At 40.8% G+C, this 23,289-nt stretch overlaps 1 protein-coding gene across 1 annotated transcript in view; it reads right to left on the bottom strand.

Moving 5' to 3' along the window:
* Positions 1 to 23,289, bottom strand: part of LOC139722283 (mothers against decapentaplegic homolog 9-like) — a 43,305-nt gene that overhangs the window by 8,041 nt on the left and 11,975 nt on the right. Inside the window, exons 3-4 of the mRNA XM_071633592.1 lie at positions 17,694 to 17,927; positions 13,670 to 13,789 (exon numbers count right to left, since the gene is read on the bottom strand). Of these exons, the coding sequence (XP_071489693.1) occupies positions 13,670 to 13,789; positions 17,694 to 17,927 (354 nt within the window). The remainder of the gene's footprint in view (positions 1 to 13,669; positions 13,790 to 17,693; positions 17,928 to 23,289) is intronic.

Genomic DNA, 23,289 nt, shown 5'->3' on the forward strand with positions numbered 1-23,289 from the left:
TTAATCACCTCACAAATGGACACTTTGAACAACTACTTCAATCTGCATGAGATTCATACTTTGCTAGAGTTCATGTGCGCAGAGCCCACTGCACAAATGTGTTTCAGTACAAACAGCAGGCATGCCCATCTCTGACAGGACTTTTACAAAAATTATACAAATAAAAAAAGAAAAATCAGTTATCATTTAAAAACAATACATGAGTACAAGAAAACGACACCATACATGAAAAAAAAAAAGAGAAAACAAAAAATAGCTCCCTTTCATTGCCATGAGCAGTTGTGTGTCAGGTTTTAGGAAAGAAATGTAAAGGGACATGGAGGAAGAATTGCTTGCTCAAGAAAAGTGCAAAGACTCCACAGAGCAGCTGAGCACACTTCTAGAGAGACACGGCTTGCCTTAAAAGGGAAAAATCATTCCGAACCAGTTAAAAGTTGTTATAAGTTGTGAGGTGTTGATATCATCAAATTACTCATTTGTACATTCATATCGACTGCTTAAGAGAAGTGTTTTCTGCAAATTAGTAAAACTTCACGACATCATAGCTTCCTTGTCATCCAGTTTTGATCACATTTTCACCATTGTGGTTATAGAATTTTACTCTTTCTTTCAACTTTTAACTGGTCCAGGATTCCCCTTTAAGGCTGTATTTCAGCTGCTTTACATTGCTGTCTTACGATTTGTGTCTCATGGCAGAAAATATACAGCTTACACCATAGCAAACATGAATCATTCAGAATGTAGATAAAATTCATTCTTCCCTGGTGCTACCATATCATCTTGATTTACAAGACTTATGACATGCCATAACATCTAGTCGTTTTTACATCTACCTCAATAAAAACAGAACACCTATGGGTTGGCATTAAATGTCAGCTGTAAAAGAGTGTAATTTGTGAATACATGTATGCCTGTCACCTTCCTGGGGCAAGCCGTACACTTGATTACAAATTTACAGTCAATTACTTCAATAAAAAATGAAACAATACCTTTCAAAAACACATAAGAAAAAATTAGTACCCACTCATGTTTCAGGAATAGCATATTGTTTCCAGCTTCATCCGGGAGTGGTAATATGCATCTCCCCCGTAAAAAAAACAACAAAAACCTTTAACCCGTTAAGGACAGATTCTTTGCTACAACACGCATTGGGACTTCCCATAGAAACCTGCCCGAGTATACTCGGGACTCGTCCTCTCAGAGTTAATCCCTTAGACAACTTAAAATCAATATTGGGTCAACATAACCAATGCCCGTCCTACTGGACAATGTAGAAAAAATCATAAAGTGGTCAATTCCAAAGTCAGTAATTTGCTACGACTGGTCCATTTTCACGGTTGACAAAGAAGAAAAGGCCCAAGGCACCATGTTACTGCAGACTCCCTTTAATACAGTATATCATTTATTACAGCGCTGTAAATGTCAACATGAAGTAAACAATCTGTATCTATCCGAATGCAGCAATTCCACCTCTGACCTACCCCCAACAAGAGAAATTCAATGCTACGCCAATGATAACATCTGCTTCTTCTGCCTTGTTTCTAACACATACAGAATACTTCATGTCTTCTTCCAGGCAGTCCCTTGCGGTTATGACTTTCAGATGAACTTGCCACTAAAATGACTTTATAACAGTCTCAAGCAGAAGAGTATTTCTGCCTCACCATTATTATTAACACTAGAATTTCCTTCACATACAGAGGGGAGACATATTTCAATGACAGAACTTAAGAATTTTGTCGTTTTGCTTAATATTGTATAGTGTAGCCATCAAAGGGTACATCACACACACTGTGGTCAAGAGTGAGTGGGATCACACACACTGCTCATCAAACCTATCTCGTACGTGCGTACAAGCAAGAAACTTGTGACGAGGACCGGAAACTTACAGGGGGGGGGGGCATTTCATGAAGGGACAAATTTGCTCTCAGCCAATCAGATGCAAGGATTTCAGCAGCTTTTAACATTTTGTCAGACGAAATATCTGACAAAACGTTTCATGAAATGCCTCCTCAAGGTCTAACCTCTGAAAGACTTTGGATGCATGCCCCTGTGCCATTATGCTAACCAAACACACAAACAAACATGATTTTTCTCATATTTCTCCCCAGCAATGAGAGCTGTCTGTCACATGTCCAAAGGTGGAAGTGTCTAGCATCTAATGCCAATGCATCACCTGGAACATGACTATGCATTATTTACAGGATGAGATGCTATTTGGAGATGACAGCAGCATCTTTCATGAGACATTCATCACCCTCCCAAAAACGTTTGCAAATAAGTGATACCACCGATGGATACCACTAAAAGGGGAAAGAAGAAGTAGAAGAAGAGAAAGGAGAAGGGAATGATGAAGAAGACAAAAAAGAAGAAAATAAGGAAGAAGAAGAAGAAAGAAGGAAAACAATGGAAGCAAGGTATGGCTGTTGCCCTACGTGGCATCAACTTTGACCCTTAAAACGGCAAGGGTCTGAGGGCGAGAATACATGGGGTGTCGCCCACATACATTCTATTAGAGCAGAGAGAAGCAGAATGATATAAAGCGTGCTGATCTCTCTCTTTCCCTCTTTCCTTCTTCCCTCCATGGGCCAGGAAGTTCTAGACCTTCTTGTAACGGAACACCTCAGTCTGCTCGGCTTCCTCTTGGGGAGTCGGCTGTTAGACAAAACAAGACGGTAATCACCTGTCCCTCACCAACACCTTCCCCATCTACCGTCGTCGTCTCAGGCAGACAACCTTAAAGGTATTCGGGGGCTCTAGCATGCACACAGTGTGCAATCCAGAAGGTCGATTTGCGTCTATGCCCTCTCGGTTCAGCCCATCCACTCCACCCCTTCCCCCCCCCCCCCCCCCCCCTTTACTGTCAACACGGTAACATGCGACGCGGCCGGTACAGTTGCAGTCTGTTCAGCAGACAGGCACACATACATAATGCATGCAAACTCAGGAAAAAACTATCTTGCAGAGGGCTTAATGTTTTCGAGAAATGTGTCAAAGCGTGGATAGGGTGGGATATTCTATATCGAGTTTGAAAAAAAAAAAGACGAAAAAATGCCCAAACCCAAAAACAGAGTGGAAACTGTGTCGGGAGATTTTGTTTTCATCAACTGTGATGTAAACAGGCACGATAAGGATCTTCCACATCAGGCAATAGTGCCAGTATAATTTCCTGGTGAAAGTCAAAACAGATAAGAGAAATGCCCACGTGTGGAACACATTTCACTTTCCCTTCTTCCCCCGCAGACAGAATCACTCATTGAACTTCTGTCTTGACACAAACTGAATACATTGAATTACCGAAACTTGTGTCGACTAATGTGGAGATGAATGTTCATGGTACTATTATAAAGTTTCTTTTGCAAGTGAATGCCCCGATTGTATAACTACCCACAATCAATACGACATTCTTTAGTCCTTCCTGTTGCTCTGCATGGTCACTTCCAACCCATACATCACTAAAACGATGCACCTTCCATGACTTCAGCAACATTCCAGCACTTGGTTTTCAGTGATACATGATTTATGTACCATTGAGTGACAGAGACAGAGGGATGAGGGACACATTGTGTATGTACATAGTATCTGTCATGTGGCTCTTACTCTTTTAATGTGCGGCTGAATCACATACGGCTAATGTAAGGAAGAACAATGTTCAACTTTCAGGTGGGGTGAGAATTCATGTTCAAATTGTCTACCTTTCATCTTGCTGTGGTCAGGTGTGTATCGAAGGAGTCACCACATTCACTTGTTAGCAGTGGTACCAACCCAAAAGATCTGTCCACGGTTAATCCCTCTAAATACCTCACCTGTGATTCAGGCAATTATTCACACCTGCACGGCCGATCTAGGGCCGCCGGCATTACGACCACGCGCCGCACCCGTCAACTTTGCAACCCTTTCCTGGTGCGATATGCAGCTTTGACAGGTCGGGTACGGCAAAAGGGCGGCTCATGTATGATGCATACTTGATACAAAGGCTATACTGTAAGTGTCCATAAACCCATGGATTTATTGAAACCTTTGTGAAATAAAACAGATTTGGGTAGTCTGTACAGGATATGGGCAAATGCTCAAATTCCATAATAATTGCTCTTTGAAACAATTTTGTCATCCAAATGAAACTTGTTTCAAGGAATGTACAGTATAACCACTGGACAAATGTTGGAATCATGTCAGCTCCTTGCAAATCACATGAAACTGTCATCTCACTTGTCAAGTTGTGCTATAGACCTAATGCAAGCATAGTGCGAATAATGTGACATAGCCAAGGCACACCAGGCGCCAGATATATCTAGTTGATTCATATGTTACACATGCCTATTGTGGTTGCCATGGAAATGAGTATTACCATACTGTGATGTGATTTCTTTTTGTAAAAATGTCAGTACAAACAAATCTTTATGTCTTATCATAGATCAATAAAGATGGATCTGAATGTAGAGTAAATTGGGAGACCAATGGAAACTCAGCAGATCGGCAAACTACAAAATCAATATTGGCGGATTGGGTTAGTAAAATGCATCAATAACTTGCATGCACTGTGTATGGACAACAATAACAAAAAGTATTCCCTAATCCTGTCCCATTTGAACATAGCATTATGTGTTGTGAAGGCTTGCCCGTGCATGGGCAATTCTTCCCTCAAAGACATGGCAAGAAACTGATGTGTTTTGGATAGAATCTATTCCAGAGGCTAGGATGTCAGGTGAGGCTAAGAGTGCTGATTCATTTTGCAATTCAACAGACAACTTCCACGCCTTGAGAGAGTGAAACAAAATGATAGTTGGGAAAAGTAAAGTTAGAGTGTTTAGTGGAAAGCAGATTCACGTTAGTAATGGCCTTTGCTCACTCATATCACAGTTGTGCTATTAAATTCAGCAAGTTGCGTGGCCTCTTCTCATCATGAGTTGGATAGGCATAGATTTGAATAGTTCAAACAAAATCCTACTGGATGTATGAAGATGAAGGTATTAAACTTGCTAAAGTGTCGGAGGTGCCAAACCAGCAAGCTCCAGTAATACATAATAAAATCCACCATAGTAGCACCATCATAGATCAGTTTCAATACCAGACATGCCAAAAGAATCAAACAGTGCCAAGACCTGTGCATGGACTTCCTTTCTCTTCTCCCCCTTGATGTGAGACAGTCTGGTGTCACTAATGATCATAACAATGCTACCAGTGACTGATGGAGGTTGGAGCAGTCTTAATGAGGAAAACAAAATTCTTTGTTGCCAGTAGTGGCCCATTGAATGCAGTTGCAACAGCATTTCCTGTACCCTGTACTGTCTCAAGTAATAGGACCTATACATGTCCTAATTTGTCAGAAAAATGGTGCTTTTGTCAAAAGATTTCACGTAAACTCTAATACCAGCAGCATGGGAATATACCAAATGATGTTGCATTTGATCTTGTCCTTTTTGTAACAGACGCAAAATTGTTCAAATCTCTCTGTCTTCACTTTTGACAATGCTTTTTATTTCAACAGGACATGCCAAAATGGATTCACATCACATGACTGCATACAGCCAATCAGGGGCAAGTACAGGGCAAATCGATTTAAGACAATCACTTATGACATCATCTTACAATGACCAATAAAACTGTCAATTGTAGCCTTACATCAATGGACAATTTTTGTCTCCATGATGTGGATCAACTGCCTCCCCTTTCAAAGATGATGCTGCTTTTATCTCATTTAATATTTGCCAGATAAAACCATAAAAACCTTGCATTATCTTTCGGTGTGATTGCATGTCAAATTTTGCAGGATCTAAAAGGCCTGAAGTTATTCCTCTACTGTCCACCTTCCCTACAGATAACAATTACTGTCGTTGGACTTGACAGTACCAATAACCCTGACATAAGTTTTAGCAATATGCACGTCCCTTCTGATATTATTAAGAGCCAAAGTACACCAAAATCAACTTGTGAGATGCCATTATGAAGCTACACACTTGTTACGGGTATATGCCGGGCAGTGCTCTCATGCGAAACAAACGGCCGTTCTGATTGGACGAGAGGGCTAAACGATATCCCTCCACCTGTTTGTGGAGGAGTGAACGGGCGGCGCCTCTGGAGCTCTTCGCAGCGACAACTCAAACAAAGATTTACCCGTCATGACTCATAGCCAGGGAGGACAGCATCAACACCTCCTATAATAACGCTCTGACCATGAGAGCACACATACTGCTCTATTGGACAACAGCTTGGGAATTAATTGCCCAGAGACCTTGGAAAGGCTATATATATATATATATATATATATATATATATATATATATATATCTACTTTTTTTTCTCTCTGCATAGCAAACATATGGTCTAAACCTCAAATTCGTGCACCATCATTTTGCTCTGCACACACGGGGTCATAAAGTTCTCTGACGCCTGATAGGCAAAGCGAGTGAGATGCAATTCGGTGGCGGACTGCCCAAAATCTCCAGCGCCGTCTGACCGACTCCTCACTATAAATAACAATAAAAAAGGTCATAGAGCAGGCACTGAAGTTGTTACTGAAGGCTAATTCTGGTAATAGTGACACTTCCCTGCACCATGTGACTAGCCTTTGTGAGTATGGCTTGTAAAATGTGTTCTACATGCTATCTTGAAAAAAAAAAAGCCATTTGAAAATTTTGAAACACGATGATTTGGCTGTGCCAAAAAAGAACCCCACAAAACATTCAATACTCTGTGATTATACTTCTACAGTAACCCATTTCGAAGAAGGTATGCATGCAAAACTTACAGAGCAATTAAGTCATTGATTCATGCCCATTAAATATTACTTTCATGTTAACACCTTAATATGAACAAAATAACACTATAAACTTTAATGAATGTCAACAAATTGGATATCACAAGTGAAATTATTTTTGCAAAGAAGTGCCAAAACAATGCCGATCTGCACGTAGGTAACATGATCTGAAACTGAGATGTCGCTTGAAATGCTTGAAGATTTGAAAGCTGAATTTGAGAGTTTGCCACTAAACCAAGGGTCAAAGAATGAAGTCATTTTCAAATTGATAAGGGAAGAGTTCTTGGGTTTGCTCAGCACTTAACTGCAGACATGCACCGAAGCAGTTTGTGGTGTGGTAACGTCATATCTCTTTCCACAATGCCTCATTATGGCCAGACAAGATGAACAAGCAGTTTCTTTCCTTTTCTCTTTTTTTTTTTTTTTTGGGGGGGGGGGGGGGGGGGGGGTGAGGGGTATAAACATTGTTAGGAGGATGGGACATTTGTTGTTAAATCTTCACTGAAGAAAATGTTCCTGTCAGTTGGTCAACAGATTTTGAAGGGTAGAAACTAGAGGTGATGATGAAAGGGGAGGCGGGCTGTTTCTTCACTTAATTCTTCTTCCTGCTCCATTCTTTGACAAAAATCTTTGATTCACAGCGAGCGGACAGGAGCATGACTGAAACATTGAGCCTGTTCCCCGAGTCCTCTCACTACCTGCTCTTAAAGCTCATGCAACAACCGCTGGAGAAACTTTTACCAAACTTGCACGAGGGTGGCACCAGTGGTGGGTAATATTTCATAGAGTCATAAGACAGTCTTACAAATCCCACAAGTAAAAACCAAAGTTTTCGAACGTACATTTTCATATGCTGGATCTGTTGTCTGGAACACTCTACCAAAACAACTCCGTCTATGTAATTCAGAAGAAATGTTTAGAAGAAACTGAAGACTGAACTATTTCAATTGTAACTACAGTATGTTGTTCCTATACTTTGTAAATATTGTTTGTTGATGTATGTACAGCGCTTTGATCAGGTCCTGTAAAAGCGCTCAATAAGAAATAGTTATTATTATTATTATTATCATACAGTGTAGCAATGCACTATTAAAAACTGAAGGTGAAAATGAATGAAAGCATATACATCCATGTACCATACAGAAATTAAGTAGCTAAAAACATAAATGAGCTAAATTTCTCATGACACTGGTAAGGGTTGGTAAGGACAAAAATGTGACACACTTACTAATTTAGCAATTTCCTCCCAATCTCAGACACTGAAAGTAAGGCAGAGGTTCCTACTTGAAAAACTGAAGACGCTTTACCAACTGGAAGCACCTGGAGAAAACCAACCCAAATTTGTTCCAAAGCCATAGGGTCACTTACGGTACAGAACTTGTGCACGCATTCTTTAACAAAAAAAATCCTGGATCTGAATCACGATCCATATCAATCCCATATACTAATCACCTTTCCCTTTTACCACAACGGACCTATATCCTAAAAATGTCACCAATATCCATTTGAAATATTTTTTTTTAGTAATATTGCTGGCAGATAAACAAACAAATACACAAATGCCGGCAAAAACCATAACTTCCTTGATAGAGGTAATAGTTACCTTGACGCACAAAAGATAATCAGCTTTAAATAAGAAATATCACACCACCTATGACTATTGCTCAAAGACTGTACAGGTAAGGGCATGCTAGTAGACTTGTTAGTTCAAATCTCATGTTATTACTGTTGCAGGAAAAAAAAAAAATCCCCCTAAAATCTACCTATTCCTCTTTATGTGTTTTTGGTAAGGGACATAGCATTATGACACTTAAATTACAGGAGTGACTAATCTTACAATGTGTATTTTCTTCCCTAGGTGTAAAATTTCATCCTCTAATATTGATTTCAGACACTGCGTAGTGACAAACCAGTCGGTTTCAAGAATGCATGAAAGACTACCTTTTCCTCTTTGAGTCCACACAATTAACTTTTATATGTTTATTCAGGTACGAATTGCGATCACTGCCGCCGACAAATTTAACCCGTACCAGCACTAAAATTTGCCTTGATATATCCTGGTTCACAAAGTCACCGGCCTTCACGAAAACAGTGCAATATCGATACCTCTCTACCTCTCCCTCTCTTTTTCATTGGCTGCTCTGATGGAAATGCTCCTGATGTTTTGACAAACAGCACGCACAGGTAGTGCGGTAATGATGTCGGAAACCTCTAGCTGATGTACAATATCCTTTATTCCCTTTGGAGAGTTTACTTTGTAAATTCGTCCAGCTGTCCTCAGGATCCCGACTTGTTGTTATTGATGCCTTGTCTGTCCTTTGTTCCAGGCGCTGGCAGGGGAAGCGCCAAACATCTGGCTTTATCAAGGTACAATGTGTCAAGGAAGGAAGCGCACTCACCTGAGGAAGCCAATTGTCCTAGGTGAGCTGATAGTTAGTACATCCATCCAGTGTGTCGCAGAGGCATATCACTATTAAAACACCGACCCATTTATGGGCATACCTTGGAAAAGCAATGTTTGATCCCCAGCGATGAATACTCTGCACAACTGCACTGGTTTTGCATTTGGGTGTGACTTCATGGCACTTGCATGATGACAGATTGCCTTTGCCTAGTACATTTGAACAGAGTTGAGAGAAGTCCCAAATCATATTTCTCCAGATCTAAAATGCATGCAAAGTCCAGTCAAGAAAGAAGACAGTTTCCCTGAGGAAATCTTCCATTCACTGTCTTTTAGCAAGAACAAAAAAAAAAAAGAAGCAATAAATGAAAAATAATTTGAGCAAAATTGCTGTCATTCTGCACTGCACTGGAAAGAACTATTACAGACATATTCTCCGGATGATACATCACAAGGTTTGGATTCCCTAACAACTTTTCCCATACACACCCCCTCCTTCCAACCCTGAAAGACTTGTACAGTCAGCCATATCTCCATATTTACATATGGGGCAAGTCCAACCCTTCCATAGGTTTAAGTTCAATCGTATGTTGCTCTTACATATAATTTACATTGCAAACCAGGATTGTGGCGTAGGGAATGTCAGAATCACATGATTTTTAAACAGTAACGTCAGTCTGGAGAAGTACTATAACATCACTCCTTTGACTTTCAAACCATTTGCCTTTCTTTTACAGGGTTTAGCACTCACTCTTTCCTTTGGCAGCCCATTTGGGTCAATACAAATTTTGGTGGCTCCAAAAAGAAATGTATTGTCCTAAAATAAAGAAAACATAACAACCCATTTAGAATATCAGTTGCCCCTTCGGGCCACCAAAATACATACTCTGGGGAAATTTGGGGGTCCAATATCAAAGTGGTCCTGGGCCACCGAGCCATCACTAATGTCAAGCCCTATTTTAGCTTGAATAATTTCTTTTAAGGCCCCCCCCCCCCCCCCCCCCCCCCCCGCCTTGCTTTGAAGTCATCATAATCAGTCACAATCATGACAACTTTTTGAACAGTATTCTTTCGGTAATCCGCAAAATCTCCTATACCCTAACAGTGTTACACCAATCAAATTGTCTTGCATGCGCATACTAATCCTGCCTTGAATTTAGCATCATCATTCAAATTCTGTCACGTCCCTTATAACAAGGTGCAATCCCCTCTGACGGGCTGAGGCAACCATTCCACACGTAATTCCGTCGGAAGTCTTGTCCAGATCATCAGCCACTTGCCAGCGCACTTCGCTTGTCCAGGCATGGAGAGACACAAAACACAGATGCCGCCACTCTCGGCAGCGGTGATGTTTACGCGCCTGTCGCTTGTTAATTAAGGGATCCACAGTAATGAGCGACAGGCTCTAAGACAAACTTCTGCTCGCCTTATAATTCAAGGTCATACCAACATCTTCCCCCCCCCCCCTCCCTCCCTCCCTTTCTTTCTTATTCTTTTCACATGAAGTCCTTCTGTTCAGCTCGGTTCCAGAGATCTAATGAGAAAGCCCTACTACCAATAACTATGCCGCTTTCACCAAGATTTGCAAGTCATTCAGTCGATGAGGCATGCTTTGTAGTAACTAGGACGTTCCACACACATGTGAAGGTAGTTTTTCTCTGTCTATGCACCACCATCCCTGCCTTGCTTCCTTAGACAGTTTACAGAGCTACAGCAAATGCCCCCCCCCCCCCCCCCCCCCGCCATCTAAGCACTATTCACAACCATCATTACCCCGTTGAGGACGGGCTGATTTTGCTATAACACACATTTCCCATATACACCTGCCCGAGTATACTCGGGACTCGTCCTCAACGAGTTAAGACGGCGACATACTTCGTTAAACTGATATACAATCAAATTTTTTCAAATTTTACAGTTAAAAAAGGGACAAACTTCAGCTGCCCTGATAATATAATGTATACGCCATATATTTCAAGAGTCTAAATTTTTGTGAATCAGGACTTCTCGACAATTTCGTGATTGTGAAGTCCTGTACTGAACGGAGAAGTACACGTACGTCATATTCATTTCGGCATTAGAGTCAATATTTTCGTGTGTTTTTAATTTCGCGAATAGCAGCTGACTCGCAAAATTCACGAAAATAAAAACCTCACGAAATATTTGGCGGATACAGTACTTCTGAGTGCTGATTTACAAATCCAAGTCTCCTTAACCACAACACTGGCAGCTATCAAATATAAAATGTGTGGCACGATGACTTTCTGTCCGTCACATCACAAATCTCTGCCCTGGTTTCTGTGTTGCACAGGTTACAGCCATCAACATACTGTAATTGCTTATTTCCTGTTCTATGGCGTGGATGCCTTTTACCAAAGCCCTTCGCTTCCTTTTAATGTTTACTAATGCACTATTGTGCAAGTAATGCTTATGTTGTTTTATTGTTCAGACCTAGTAGGTAGCCGAACATAGACTGTTTACTAAAAAAACCAAATCATGAAACACACTGACTGAAGTAATAGTGTGTTCACAACATACCGAATGGACAAGAATTAGATTACTGACAACAGAAAGAATAGGCCATGCTAAAGAAAAGAAAAACATTAACAACTTTGCAACTGATTGTCAATCAGTTGGAATGAAAAACATCTTGACGGAAGAATTTCATGAATTTGAATAAACATCTTTGTTTTAGATAAAAGGTTCCCATTTGTAAGATACCTTTTTGTTCCTATTCTGTATGCACATCACTTGCTTTTCATGCATTGCTTTAGTTCAAACAACTAAGAAATATCTCATTTTCTTTTCTTTTCTTTTTTTTTTAAAATGCAAGCATACAGCTTTCATTTCTTAATCTCTGTAGCACCAATTCATAGGATAGCACATTTTCACTGATAGTGCATACTTGTTTAAATCGGCATTACCAACACTTCGAGCCCATGCATTGAGCAGCTGGAATATTCTGTTCAGGCGTTACAACGGCGAAAGACGGAAGCACATTCATGGACTCGCGTGCCCTTTTTTATCCATCTTCCGAGTCCTCTGCAATGTTCGCGGCACGTGAGCGCACCCCTTCCTTCGCATGCAGCCGAGGTGATAATTTGTTCCTGTTGCAGCATGTGGAAGCATTTATCTTGGAGGTGTCGGACTACATGTCTATTCATTGCCATCACGGTTGCCAGGGGGGAAGCAACTGGGAGCACACTGTTCGTGCCTTCACCAGGAGCTATTCTGTGCCACGAGATACTCCACGGAATAGAAAGTGAGATGGGACGGGGAATGGAGACGGGAAGAGAAAAATTACATTCCCCGAGAATCGCTGGGAACTCTGGCCTGATTCGACATGTGCTGTTCCAGATCGCACAGAAGTGAATGCCCTTTTACCCTTTCTCGGGGTCCCATTTCACACCAATGTGCACATTGATGACTACGGGGCTTGATTGAATGTTAAATAAGGGAAAGAAACGTTGCTTGGGACAGCTCATAACTAAGACTTCACAGTTGCTATGCAATCTGGTAACATGATCTTCCTCAAACATCTGTGGGGAAAACATGTCTACAAGAAACCTGTCATGGAGCTGTAACTTGTGTCAAGCTGAGCAATACTACATATTATGCTGGGGGGAAACTACACTACCCAAGACATAACAATTGGCAGTAATACAATCAGATTTTAGATTTTCAGATCCTAGTATTTCATGCCAGTTCAGAGTTCCAGGCTTGAACAGAATTGCTCAATCAAACCTCAGGTGTTGACCAATCAAATCGAACTTGAACCTTTATATACATTACATTCACAACTGCTTTCAAAGCAGAAAAATGCACCTGGGAAAACCAAATGGCTATGACAGTGCAATTTCATGATTAAACTTTTGCAGTTTTCACTGGGAATTACTATCAAGGCACGATGCCACGTAAAAACCATCACATTGGTTTCTTTTCAAAAAGAAGAATAGAAAAAAAAAATTGCCCTAGATAACAAAACATTGATGACATTTGTCATAAACTTTTGCATGTGCAGTAAATAATTTCCAAATGTGACCTTAACCTTTGGCTCGATGCTTTCCCCAAGATCTCAAGATGCCATTCAAAAAGGGGAAACAAAGGACTAAGTGGATTGTATTTGTATCATGCTTCCATTCAGTTTGATGTGCTATCTGAAGTGTAACCCCATGTACCCTCCTTAAGGTCACTCCACCATCACGTAGTCACATACTTTCACAATAAGCTTCACAATTGATGTCTATCAAGACACTTCAGTTCAGTTCAATTACAGGAGGATGAACCATCCCCTCCCCGCTGAAAAAAAAAAATAAGCCAAATCTCTGCAGCAGTTCCTGGAGGAGACTTAGTAGGAGAACCATTCAATGCCAAGGAATCAACATCACAAAGAATGACATTTTAAAAAGTAAACTGACAACACAAACAAACACATTAACAAGCAAACATAGGTACATGGAACCCCATTTACACCAGGGTTACACAATCAAGTACAAGAACATCAAAATTACCCATGAGCTGGTTTGGTTGCACAAGTGAGGGTGGATTGGTGTCCATTGGCGTGGAGCTGTTGTCATTCTGGTTAGGGCCGCCATCTTCGGGTGGCATGTACGCTGGGGGAGGCGTGTCAGCTGGAAGGAAGAGAGAAAGGGGGAGGGGCATCAATGCACAAGTCATGATCATGTTGCAGTAACCTAGGTAATCAACACATCTCTCTGCAATCCAATGGAACATGAACAGGCTACAAATAATGATGGAATGTAACAGAAATCAATAGGCACATTCCAAAGTGGCAATAAATTCTTAGCAATACTGAAGCATGTTCAATATTTTAGAGCTTTTCATACAACAAACACAGGACTGGCAGAGTATAGTATAGCAATATAACACAGTTAATAAATAAAAAGGTATGTGTTGAATTATGGGCAATTCATTCAGAATATTTGATGATGTGAAAGCCAGCATTACTGTTAGGTTTCTTTACATGTTGATTGATGTGAACTTTGACTTTGAATAGTTTTGACCATTCTCCAGAAACTGTCACCTTCCCCCTCATGCATTAAGTTTGTCATGTCCGATTTGTTCTCTCCCCCTCCCCCATATAACTTAGCATTTGTAAACAGGAAACAATCGTCTACAATGTATCTAATGCAAATGTTGATGTTTAATTGTATAATCATGTTATCAGCTCCATCTTTTGAGATGATGACAATGAATCTCCCCTCAAAAAGGTGTCAAAGACCAAAATCATTTTAATATGGTAAATATGGTAACTTGTAGAGGAGCAATGAATTGTGTTGCATAACAGTACAGGACACTTAATTTTCAGGGCTTTACAGAGCAGTCATGATTACAGAGGATGGAGAACCATCTTGAGAATAGAAATGTTGATTATATTTCAAGACATTGATGGTAACGATGGGGGGGGGGGGGGGGGGCTCTTATGACAGCGATATGCACAGCATCACTCGTGATGCAGACTCAGCCATTACTTTGAAGGCTTACTTAGCGCAATGTTATTTTGGTTACGGATTTGTATCGTCACCCCAGTTCGTGCCAGTACCTGGGTTTTAAGTATTCGGCTCATTATTCACGTAGAGCCTCATTTGAGGGCGCAGCACAGACGCCCCGGTCTCACTCACTTGTTTAACGAGATCCGTGCAACCTTGGCGGGATTTACTCGCCTTGGTAATTGGATGTGGTGATAATTAACAAGGGTCCTGACTAACTACATCTGGTTTATCCGACAAGGCAGAGCCCCGGACGAATACCCCGAGATGCTGTCCAAGCAAATGTCTTCATGTCATCCCCTCAACATAAGTTAAAATCAACAACAAAGCAAAGGGTAAACCACAATAACTTCTTCCGCTGAGATGAACCCTGGCCTAGAAAAGCCAAACGCAAAGTAAACAGAAGACTTAAACTGAGATTATATGGATCAATCACCGCCTACATAGAGTATAAGAGTGACATGAGAGGCACTTGGCGTGATCAAAAAAATTGGAGCTGATCTCGTTCAAGCAATACTTCAGTTTCTACTTAAATGGCATACGAAACAATCATGCAGCAGCAGGACGTTATAGTCAACCTGGCAAAAGATTGTCCTCTCATGGAGTCAGTTAGAATTATTGCGATGAAAAAAGTTGTGAAATATATTTATGAGTGGTGTATCTGTCAAATAGCAGAAACAAAGTCCTCGCCTAGCGGAACTCTTTAATGAACACACTAATAGTCTACAAGTTTGGATATAATGCAGAGTAATGATGTGTGATATCATAGCCACTCAATGACAAGGATACTGGTTCCAAACAACCTCCAATAGCCTGAATATCTGTGAACACAATGGTTGGTAGCCATACTCGAACAAATGACTGTGACATCATCACTTTAGTACTCTATTATGTCACTGCTGAATCCTTCCATTCTCCGCCATATTTGCACCAATGACTGTGGGCAAAACTTGACTGTAGGCCTACAAGTACTTTGAGAGAGACGAATGCACATATTAGTTAATGCTTGATAAAGGAAAATACAAAGGATATCAAAGCCAAGAGTTTTCCCACTGAACTGCTTTGAATGACTGAGCCAATTGATGTGTCACACTATCACTATCCAGGTCCAAGAAGTGGTTTGAACGAGCCATCCCCCGCAGTCCCTGAGGCAGGTCATCGCCCACATAAACCAGGAGTGTTAGCTAATTAATGGGAAGCAGGAGTGCCACCCTGCATCTTTATTGAAGCAATGAATGAGTTGGTTACGACGACCTGGGCTGGAATCTAATTGGCATTACCGCAATAATGTCGTGCAGTCAATGATTATCTAGTCAAGTAGGGGAAGGTTCACAGACGAGACACCCACTGTAAACACAGTCTGGTCTGTCCTCTCTGAAACAATGCCCGTATGTTTTTTTTTTAATACGTAGAAAAGCTGAACCACTACCACTCTACTTTTAGTGCATCGTCCTTGGAAGTCCTTTATACACCACAAAGGATGTGGCATGACTGGGCCTATGCTTGTATGTATGCATGTATGGAATAAAACCCATGTATGTGCAGGTTCCCGGTTATTTAGACAAATGCCACATTGGCTTACACAATGTTATCTGATGAATAGATGCCTGCACGAATGTTGCCTGCCTTGCATTCAGCCAACGATCTTGTGTGTGTAAGAAGAAGCACTGTAACATGGCTACATCCATTCTTCCCTCCCCCACACTTCAAAAGATGGGATTAAATTGTAATATGAGCTATCATGGTGCTTATTTGAAAAATGCATAACATCAATCATGTGGTAGTAAGCTGTAATCCAACCTCCTGGCTGGATTGTGTGTGTGAGTGTGTGTGTGTGTGTGGGGGGGGGGGGGGGGGGAGGGGATTTGAGCAAACAAGTCCAAGGTGACAAAACTGGCACAAGAAGCCAACCCATAAACACCTCATAACAATTTCTCGGGTTTACTAAGAAATGGCTTTCTTTAGAACAAAGGTGTTTGTTTGCTGCCAATTTTTCCTTGCACAAAAGTATTGTTCCAAACTAGACAATGCTGCCAAGGATGCTGGACTCTTGTCAACTTTGCAAGTCCCATTCTACTGCACATAGAGGATGCATAGCTCTTGTACACATACTGATTAACCCTTTAGCACTCTCCCAAATATCACTCAATTGTATAAGCTGTTGCTTATGCATCCAGATATTTTTGTGAATGAAGTCACAGACAATTTAGCGAGATGTTGTTTTCGTGAATTGACAGAGAGGCTATCGTAAGCGCACAATTGCCCTAGTGCATGGCAACATTTTCTTGTGTGGTTGATAAATTCCCGGATCAACAATGATTTGCAGAATTTGTGAAAATTAAACCCTCATGAAAATAACAGCTTATACAGTATGTGGCAAATACGGTTCTCAGCTTTAATCATACGAACCCTGCATCCACCCTACTCTTCAGGTCATCTCCATAAATGCATGCTCAATTTGTCCATACCCTTCCAAATTGTGTGAAAATTGCCTGTTCTTTTCAGCAAACAGAAGTTGACATTGCGAGAATCCAACATAGCTGCTAAAGGGTTAATGCCTTAAACTTGTCAAGGATAGTGTTTTCATGACAATGCAAACAATGGCCTACATAAGGGCATCATGTTTGTGATTCATTCAACTGACAGCTTCTGAACTACGGGAGTCATCAGTTTGTTGGCGTTTTTGTGCTTACTCAACAAGGGTAAAGTTATCGCAGTTCAAACGCTCACTAGTAGATGTAGTCAGTGTACCATACCGCTCATGAACACAAAATTCTACACAGCTCATCGTTGGGACGAGCAGAACTGCATCATTGAAATTTGTTGTTGTTGTTAGCACAAGAGATTTAGTCATGCTCCTTGGCAGCCTGTCCTACTATAATTTCATAACAGACACATTTTGAGCACTATGGGAATAAAGAACTGGATCAACATCGACAATGCACTCCTTAGACACACCCAGTCCTCCACCCCTTGAATTCTCTTTGCCCCACCCCCCTGGATCATCCAGGCACATGGTACCTACCTGGCAAACCATAGGGACTGTTAGGATTTGAGCTGGCTGGCGATGCCTGCGGCTGGTTGGAGCTGTGGGGCGAACCCGGGTGAGTTGGCGGAGGAGGGGGCGAATTCTGCTGCTGAAAGCTCTGCGGATACGTGGCGTTGTGCGGGTAGGCCGGCTCGGGGAGGCTCCGGTAGGGCAGCAGACTGTGTGAAGGTATCGACTCGCTGTGGCGCGGCACAAGGACCGGTGGAAGAACTGAGAGAGAAAAGCAAAAATCACAAATGACCTGACTACACTGTGGTGGTAGAAACTATTCCAGTCCGTAATAGTACTAATGTACTGTAGGCATCACACCTTGTGCTATGTGTACAATATCTCAGACCTTTTAATTATCAATTAATTGTTCCTGAATGATAGCTTGAAATCCTTCACTTACACAAGATGCAACAACCATATCATTTTCAAGCACATAGTATGCATAAAGACATTCATGTGAAATTTAGGTACATTTGTACAGCGGCATGAGTTATAACTAAGAATGTGAAGTACAAACTGTATGCATGTATGCTTCTTACATGTCTGTGACACAAATTCTGTTTTGCTCATCTATTCAGAAATCTGTTATGGCACACATAATTTGCAGAGCTAACCAACAATAAACAGTTCTCACAGGAAAATAATTTTAAGAGCATGATTTCTATAGCCTATATAACTCATTAGCTCACAAGAATAACTGCATATGAGGCAAGCCTGTAAATCTGGTTAAAGTGGCATGAGAAACTTATCATTTGCCCAAGCTAATGCTGCTGAATGATGAAGGCCCCTCTTTCCATCACTTTCTAACAAATGGAAACAACCTCCATCAACGACTCACAACGCCCAATAATCACGGGTCATTAAGAGCCCACAAACGGAGAGAGGGGTAGGGGGATTATGTTGCAGGATTGGGCTTGATTGTGTTACATTGCCCCCCAATTAGCAACGGGAGGAAACATCCCTTGTTGTGTCATAAACGCCTTGCACACCCCCCTGGCCCGGTGATTCACGACCAGGTGACGCAAACCAACCGCACAGACCCGGGTTCACCACAATACTTTCACAAGGGCTGCCGACGCAACCAGAGATACCTGGCTTGCACAAATCGCATTATGCCTAGCTCTGCCACGGGAACCTGCCGATAATTTGGAGATTAGTGTGAATTTTGCTCCGTGGATATTAATACATGCACAATGTTTATTTGCGATTCAGGAACTTCCTAAAATATGCCTCCCTGTCTTTAGTTCTCTGCCACAAAAGAAGGTCACACTGATGTTGTGATAGATACCACCTACTTGGTTTCTAAATTAATAGACGATGTTCCAAAAATGTACGAACTCGAAACTCCAACGAGAGCTTAATATGATACTTGTCATATAAACTATAGTTTGAAGAAGGTGAAGAGTCAAGTGTTTTGCCAATAAACACTCACACGCCCACACAAACTTGTACATAATGCAACACGAAAATAACCATGAACTAATACACTCTGGTCTGAAGTTACTGTAATCATTAAAGTCGAAAGTATGCACTGTAATTCAATAAATCTATCATTACTTTGTTTGTTCTGTGATGAGAAAGGATGCAGGAAATGTTATTTCTGGAAATACAGTAATACTGTAAATATCTATGGTGTATTTCATTACAATGCCATGTGATGGGCCTCAGAGGCACGGGGTTTCAGAACATGAGTCAAAAAGAGATGCCATTTGAGATCAAAAACTCACACATGTTTCATCAATTTCACAGGCACATTACTCATAAATGTGTCACTTGTCACATCAAGGATGTCCACATTTTATTCAATTTTAGGATTCAACTCCTAATACTTCTTGTGTACAGCTCTCTGACCTGGCTTCGTAGTGATAACCCAACAACATTTAAACATAGTACACTATCAAAAATACTAAACTGCATTCACCTGCAGACAATTGTGGGTCAAGGCAATATTTTCTTATCATTCATAAATTTTTACCCCAACTAGGTCAAAATATATTCAGAGGTTGGCAAAAACTCAGCCATTTATAAGTAAGCACACCTCAAACACATACACACACACATACACACGCAATCTGCAAACCCACTCCTACACAAACTTGAACTTGCATAAACATACATGTAGGCAAACACACACACACACACACACACACACACACACACACACACATATGCTATTATCCCTGTTTTCCCAAATGGTGGTGATCAAGCTTCCACAGTGTGGTTCAGCTAGGGTCATCATCCAGACCTAGCCTTTTTCAAAGGCCCTGAATGCTTAAGCTGTTAAAAGTTGGCACTGACAATTGTAAGCTAAGAACTAGGAGCTGGGGAGCTGGAAGCTGAGCCCATAAACAGTACATACAGTAAGACTTCAGATCTGCAATTATGATCATTATAAACATTATTAATGACTAGGAGAATGTCTAACCTCCTCATTACAAACACTGAATATTAAAATCAGTTTGATTACTAGTAACGCAGCTTACAAAGGTTAGTCACTTTGACCAGTGAAAAATTTTGTTTGATATGCACATTGGCTGTCAGTGTGTAAGGTGCAAGTATGAGTTTCTTCAAACAGCTGATTGGCTGTGATGTTTGCTACCTAACACTGGCAGCAAACTTCCATAATTCAAAGACGCACATTCAAATATTATAAGGATCAGCAAAGGCCTTCTAGCTGGGTCTTGGCTCTCACTGGTGGCTCGACTAGTCTCACATATAACCCTCTGCTTGCTTCTCTTGCAAACACTACAGCAGCAAAGGGACCTGTGACAAAGGCTACACAGTGACCATGCTTGTTGACAGACTAGTCTCTTCACACACCTAGAAGAACACTACAAAGCAGTTCATATACTATTTTCTCTTACATCTTCAAAATTTCACTCGCCAACCAACAGTCACTTGTACTCTGCTGGGTATAGGGATATCACTATGCTGTTAATGACTGAAAGAATGTTAGGCATAATTTCACATTAGTCAAGCGGCACATAGTGCAATGCAAAATTTCCAGGATGTAATTTTCCTGGATGATAAAGTACAGTTACAACTCAGTAAAAGTGTACCAAAGGCAAATACACAGCATTGAAAGAAACAAACAAGAGGTAAAAGGCGAGCGCTTCTTTTTCTAAAATTTAAGCTTGTTTTTACAGACAAGGTTGCATAGAATGTAAAACACGCTGAAATAAACAAAAAAAAAACAATGCACAAGAGTGCATACATGTGTTCACACTGTTCACTCACTTGTAAACTTTAGGTGCATTCACATTGAGGGTGAAATGCCATGGTATTTTGTGAATGAGAATGGTACCACGTGAATTACTGCAGTATGCATTACAGTAGAATTTTGTCAATGAGAATGGTGCTATTAAGAAGTTACAATGATATTTAGGCCTAATACTACAGTAATTCAAATGTGAATGCACCTTTTGATCAGCATGTTGCACAGTGCTGAAACTTTGTCAGCCATGACTCCAAGTGCTTGTCACTTTGTTGACACCAAACACCGAACACTACAAAAGACTCTTTTGTTTTCAGCGTTCACCAATCTGTCCAGTGTGGAAAGATGGCATTACTGCAGTTTTCACTCAATCATCTACCCTTTGGCCCTTTTGAAATCACATAGGGCCTACACAGTGGGTGCACAAATCAATTGTACATGTGCATTGTACAAGGTAAGTGTGCAAGCATAGTAGGCATGCTTTTCCCTTGTTTTATGAAGGGTCTGATCCTTTTCCCTCTCTCATCACACAGTTTGTAGAATTCTGTTGGGGCTTAGAAGGAGGTGGTGTCAACTGAATTTAGGAATATCTAGCCTTTTGTCTTGTTCCAGTTAATGCAATTTACAGATTTCCTGAACAGCCTACCTCACCACCCCTAACACACACAGACAGACAGACACACACACATATATACACAAGGTTTGTTTGATTTGTTAAACAATATCACAGAGGTCAATACTGTGTACTGGCCCCTACTGCAAATGCCCACATAATGTGGGCAATCAAGTCCAGCCTTGAGTAGTGAAAAGGTGAATGAATGTATCAGCCATGACCTCCCTTATTTACTCACTCTATGTCAAGGAAAACTGCTAGCCAGCAGTGGAAGCAGTGTACACTTGAACAGGGTACCCATGAAAACAAGATACTTGAACATTTGTAATTCTATACACATCAAGATCTACAAATGCACACACAAACAAAAGAACCTCAAACTTTTGCACCTCTTCCTCATGTACTACTGCATACAAAATGGCATGAAAAAGGACATGAATTTGAACTTGGACACTTTTCAGAGATTCATACATATACTTGCTACATACTGTATACGCCATATATTTCGCGAGTCTAAATGTTCGCGAATTGGGACTTCCGGACGATTTCGCAAGTGGTTAAATTCGCGATCGTGGAGTCCTGTACACTGAACGGAGAAGTGTACACGCATACGCCACATTCTTATCAGGACCAGAGTCAATATTTTCGCGTGTCTTTAATTTCGCGAATAGCACTTGACTCGCGAAATTTGCTAAAATAAAAACCTCGCGAAATATTTGGCGTATACAGTAGTATAGAAAAGGAACTGAAATGGCACAAAAAAGGGTGTTGTTGTTGTTGTTGTTGTTTTTCAACAAAGAAGCAGTCTATTCAAATAGGTATTTGACCATCAAGCATTACTTCAGTGAAATTAAGAATAGTTTATGTAATATGGTGGCATGATTCTAACAGCCACATAAAGTGACTACCGGTACAGCTAGCTTGAGCCACTGTAAAAAGCAACACACAGTTTGACACAATTTGTTTTGTAAGCACTAAATCCATGGCTGATCAATTCAACAACCTACTTAATTCTCTGCTGTACGACTAAACATGAAGCCACAAGGCATCTCATGGCCTTCCCCCAAATCAATACACTATCATTTTAGGCTTTGACTTGAGTGCTGTTATTAATCATTTCTGAGAAATCACATGTAATATAATCACTGACCAGACAAGACCACACAACAGGCAAGATACACTAGAAGCACAATGGAATAATCAACCACAATTGAACTATTGCAGAACGTTATAGATTGTGTTTCCTCATTCTCTTTTTTTTAATCTATTCTTCATTTCTTTTTTTTTGAGGGGGAATCACATACAATAACCCACATAAAACACCACAAACATTGCCTAGCATATAAAGGCCTGCATGCTATCTCTCACTGCTACACAGAAAGAGATACTACATTGTACACTACCTACAACACCAGCACACGAGATAATCACCTTACTTTTAGACAAATGTCCTCACATGTATTCAAATCTTTATGCATGCGCCAAACGCAATATCTGCACGTGCATGGCTAAGCATATTTTAGACCCTTAGAAGTACAGATGTGTGCCAACATAGGCTCTGTCATGAGCAATGCAAAGTCGGGCTGAAATCTTATCCCATTTGCGTGCAAACTGGCTCTGATTATAGCAGCATTATTGTACACTGTAGTTATGTACAGTACATGTACCATCATTTTTGCTTCACTTCTTGGAACACTATGGTGAAACTATATTGGTGCACGTATACATGTAGCAGCCGATCAGTTACATGACTT

Source organism: Diadema antillarum, unplaced genomic scaffold (genome assembly GCF_040938485.1).
Source record: "Diadema antillarum isolate AM-2024a unplaced genomic scaffold, OU_Dant_1.0 scf00000162, whole genome shotgun sequence".
NCBI classification, from domain to species: domain Eukaryota; kingdom Metazoa; phylum Echinodermata; class Echinoidea; order Diadematoida; family Diadematidae; genus Diadema; species Diadema antillarum.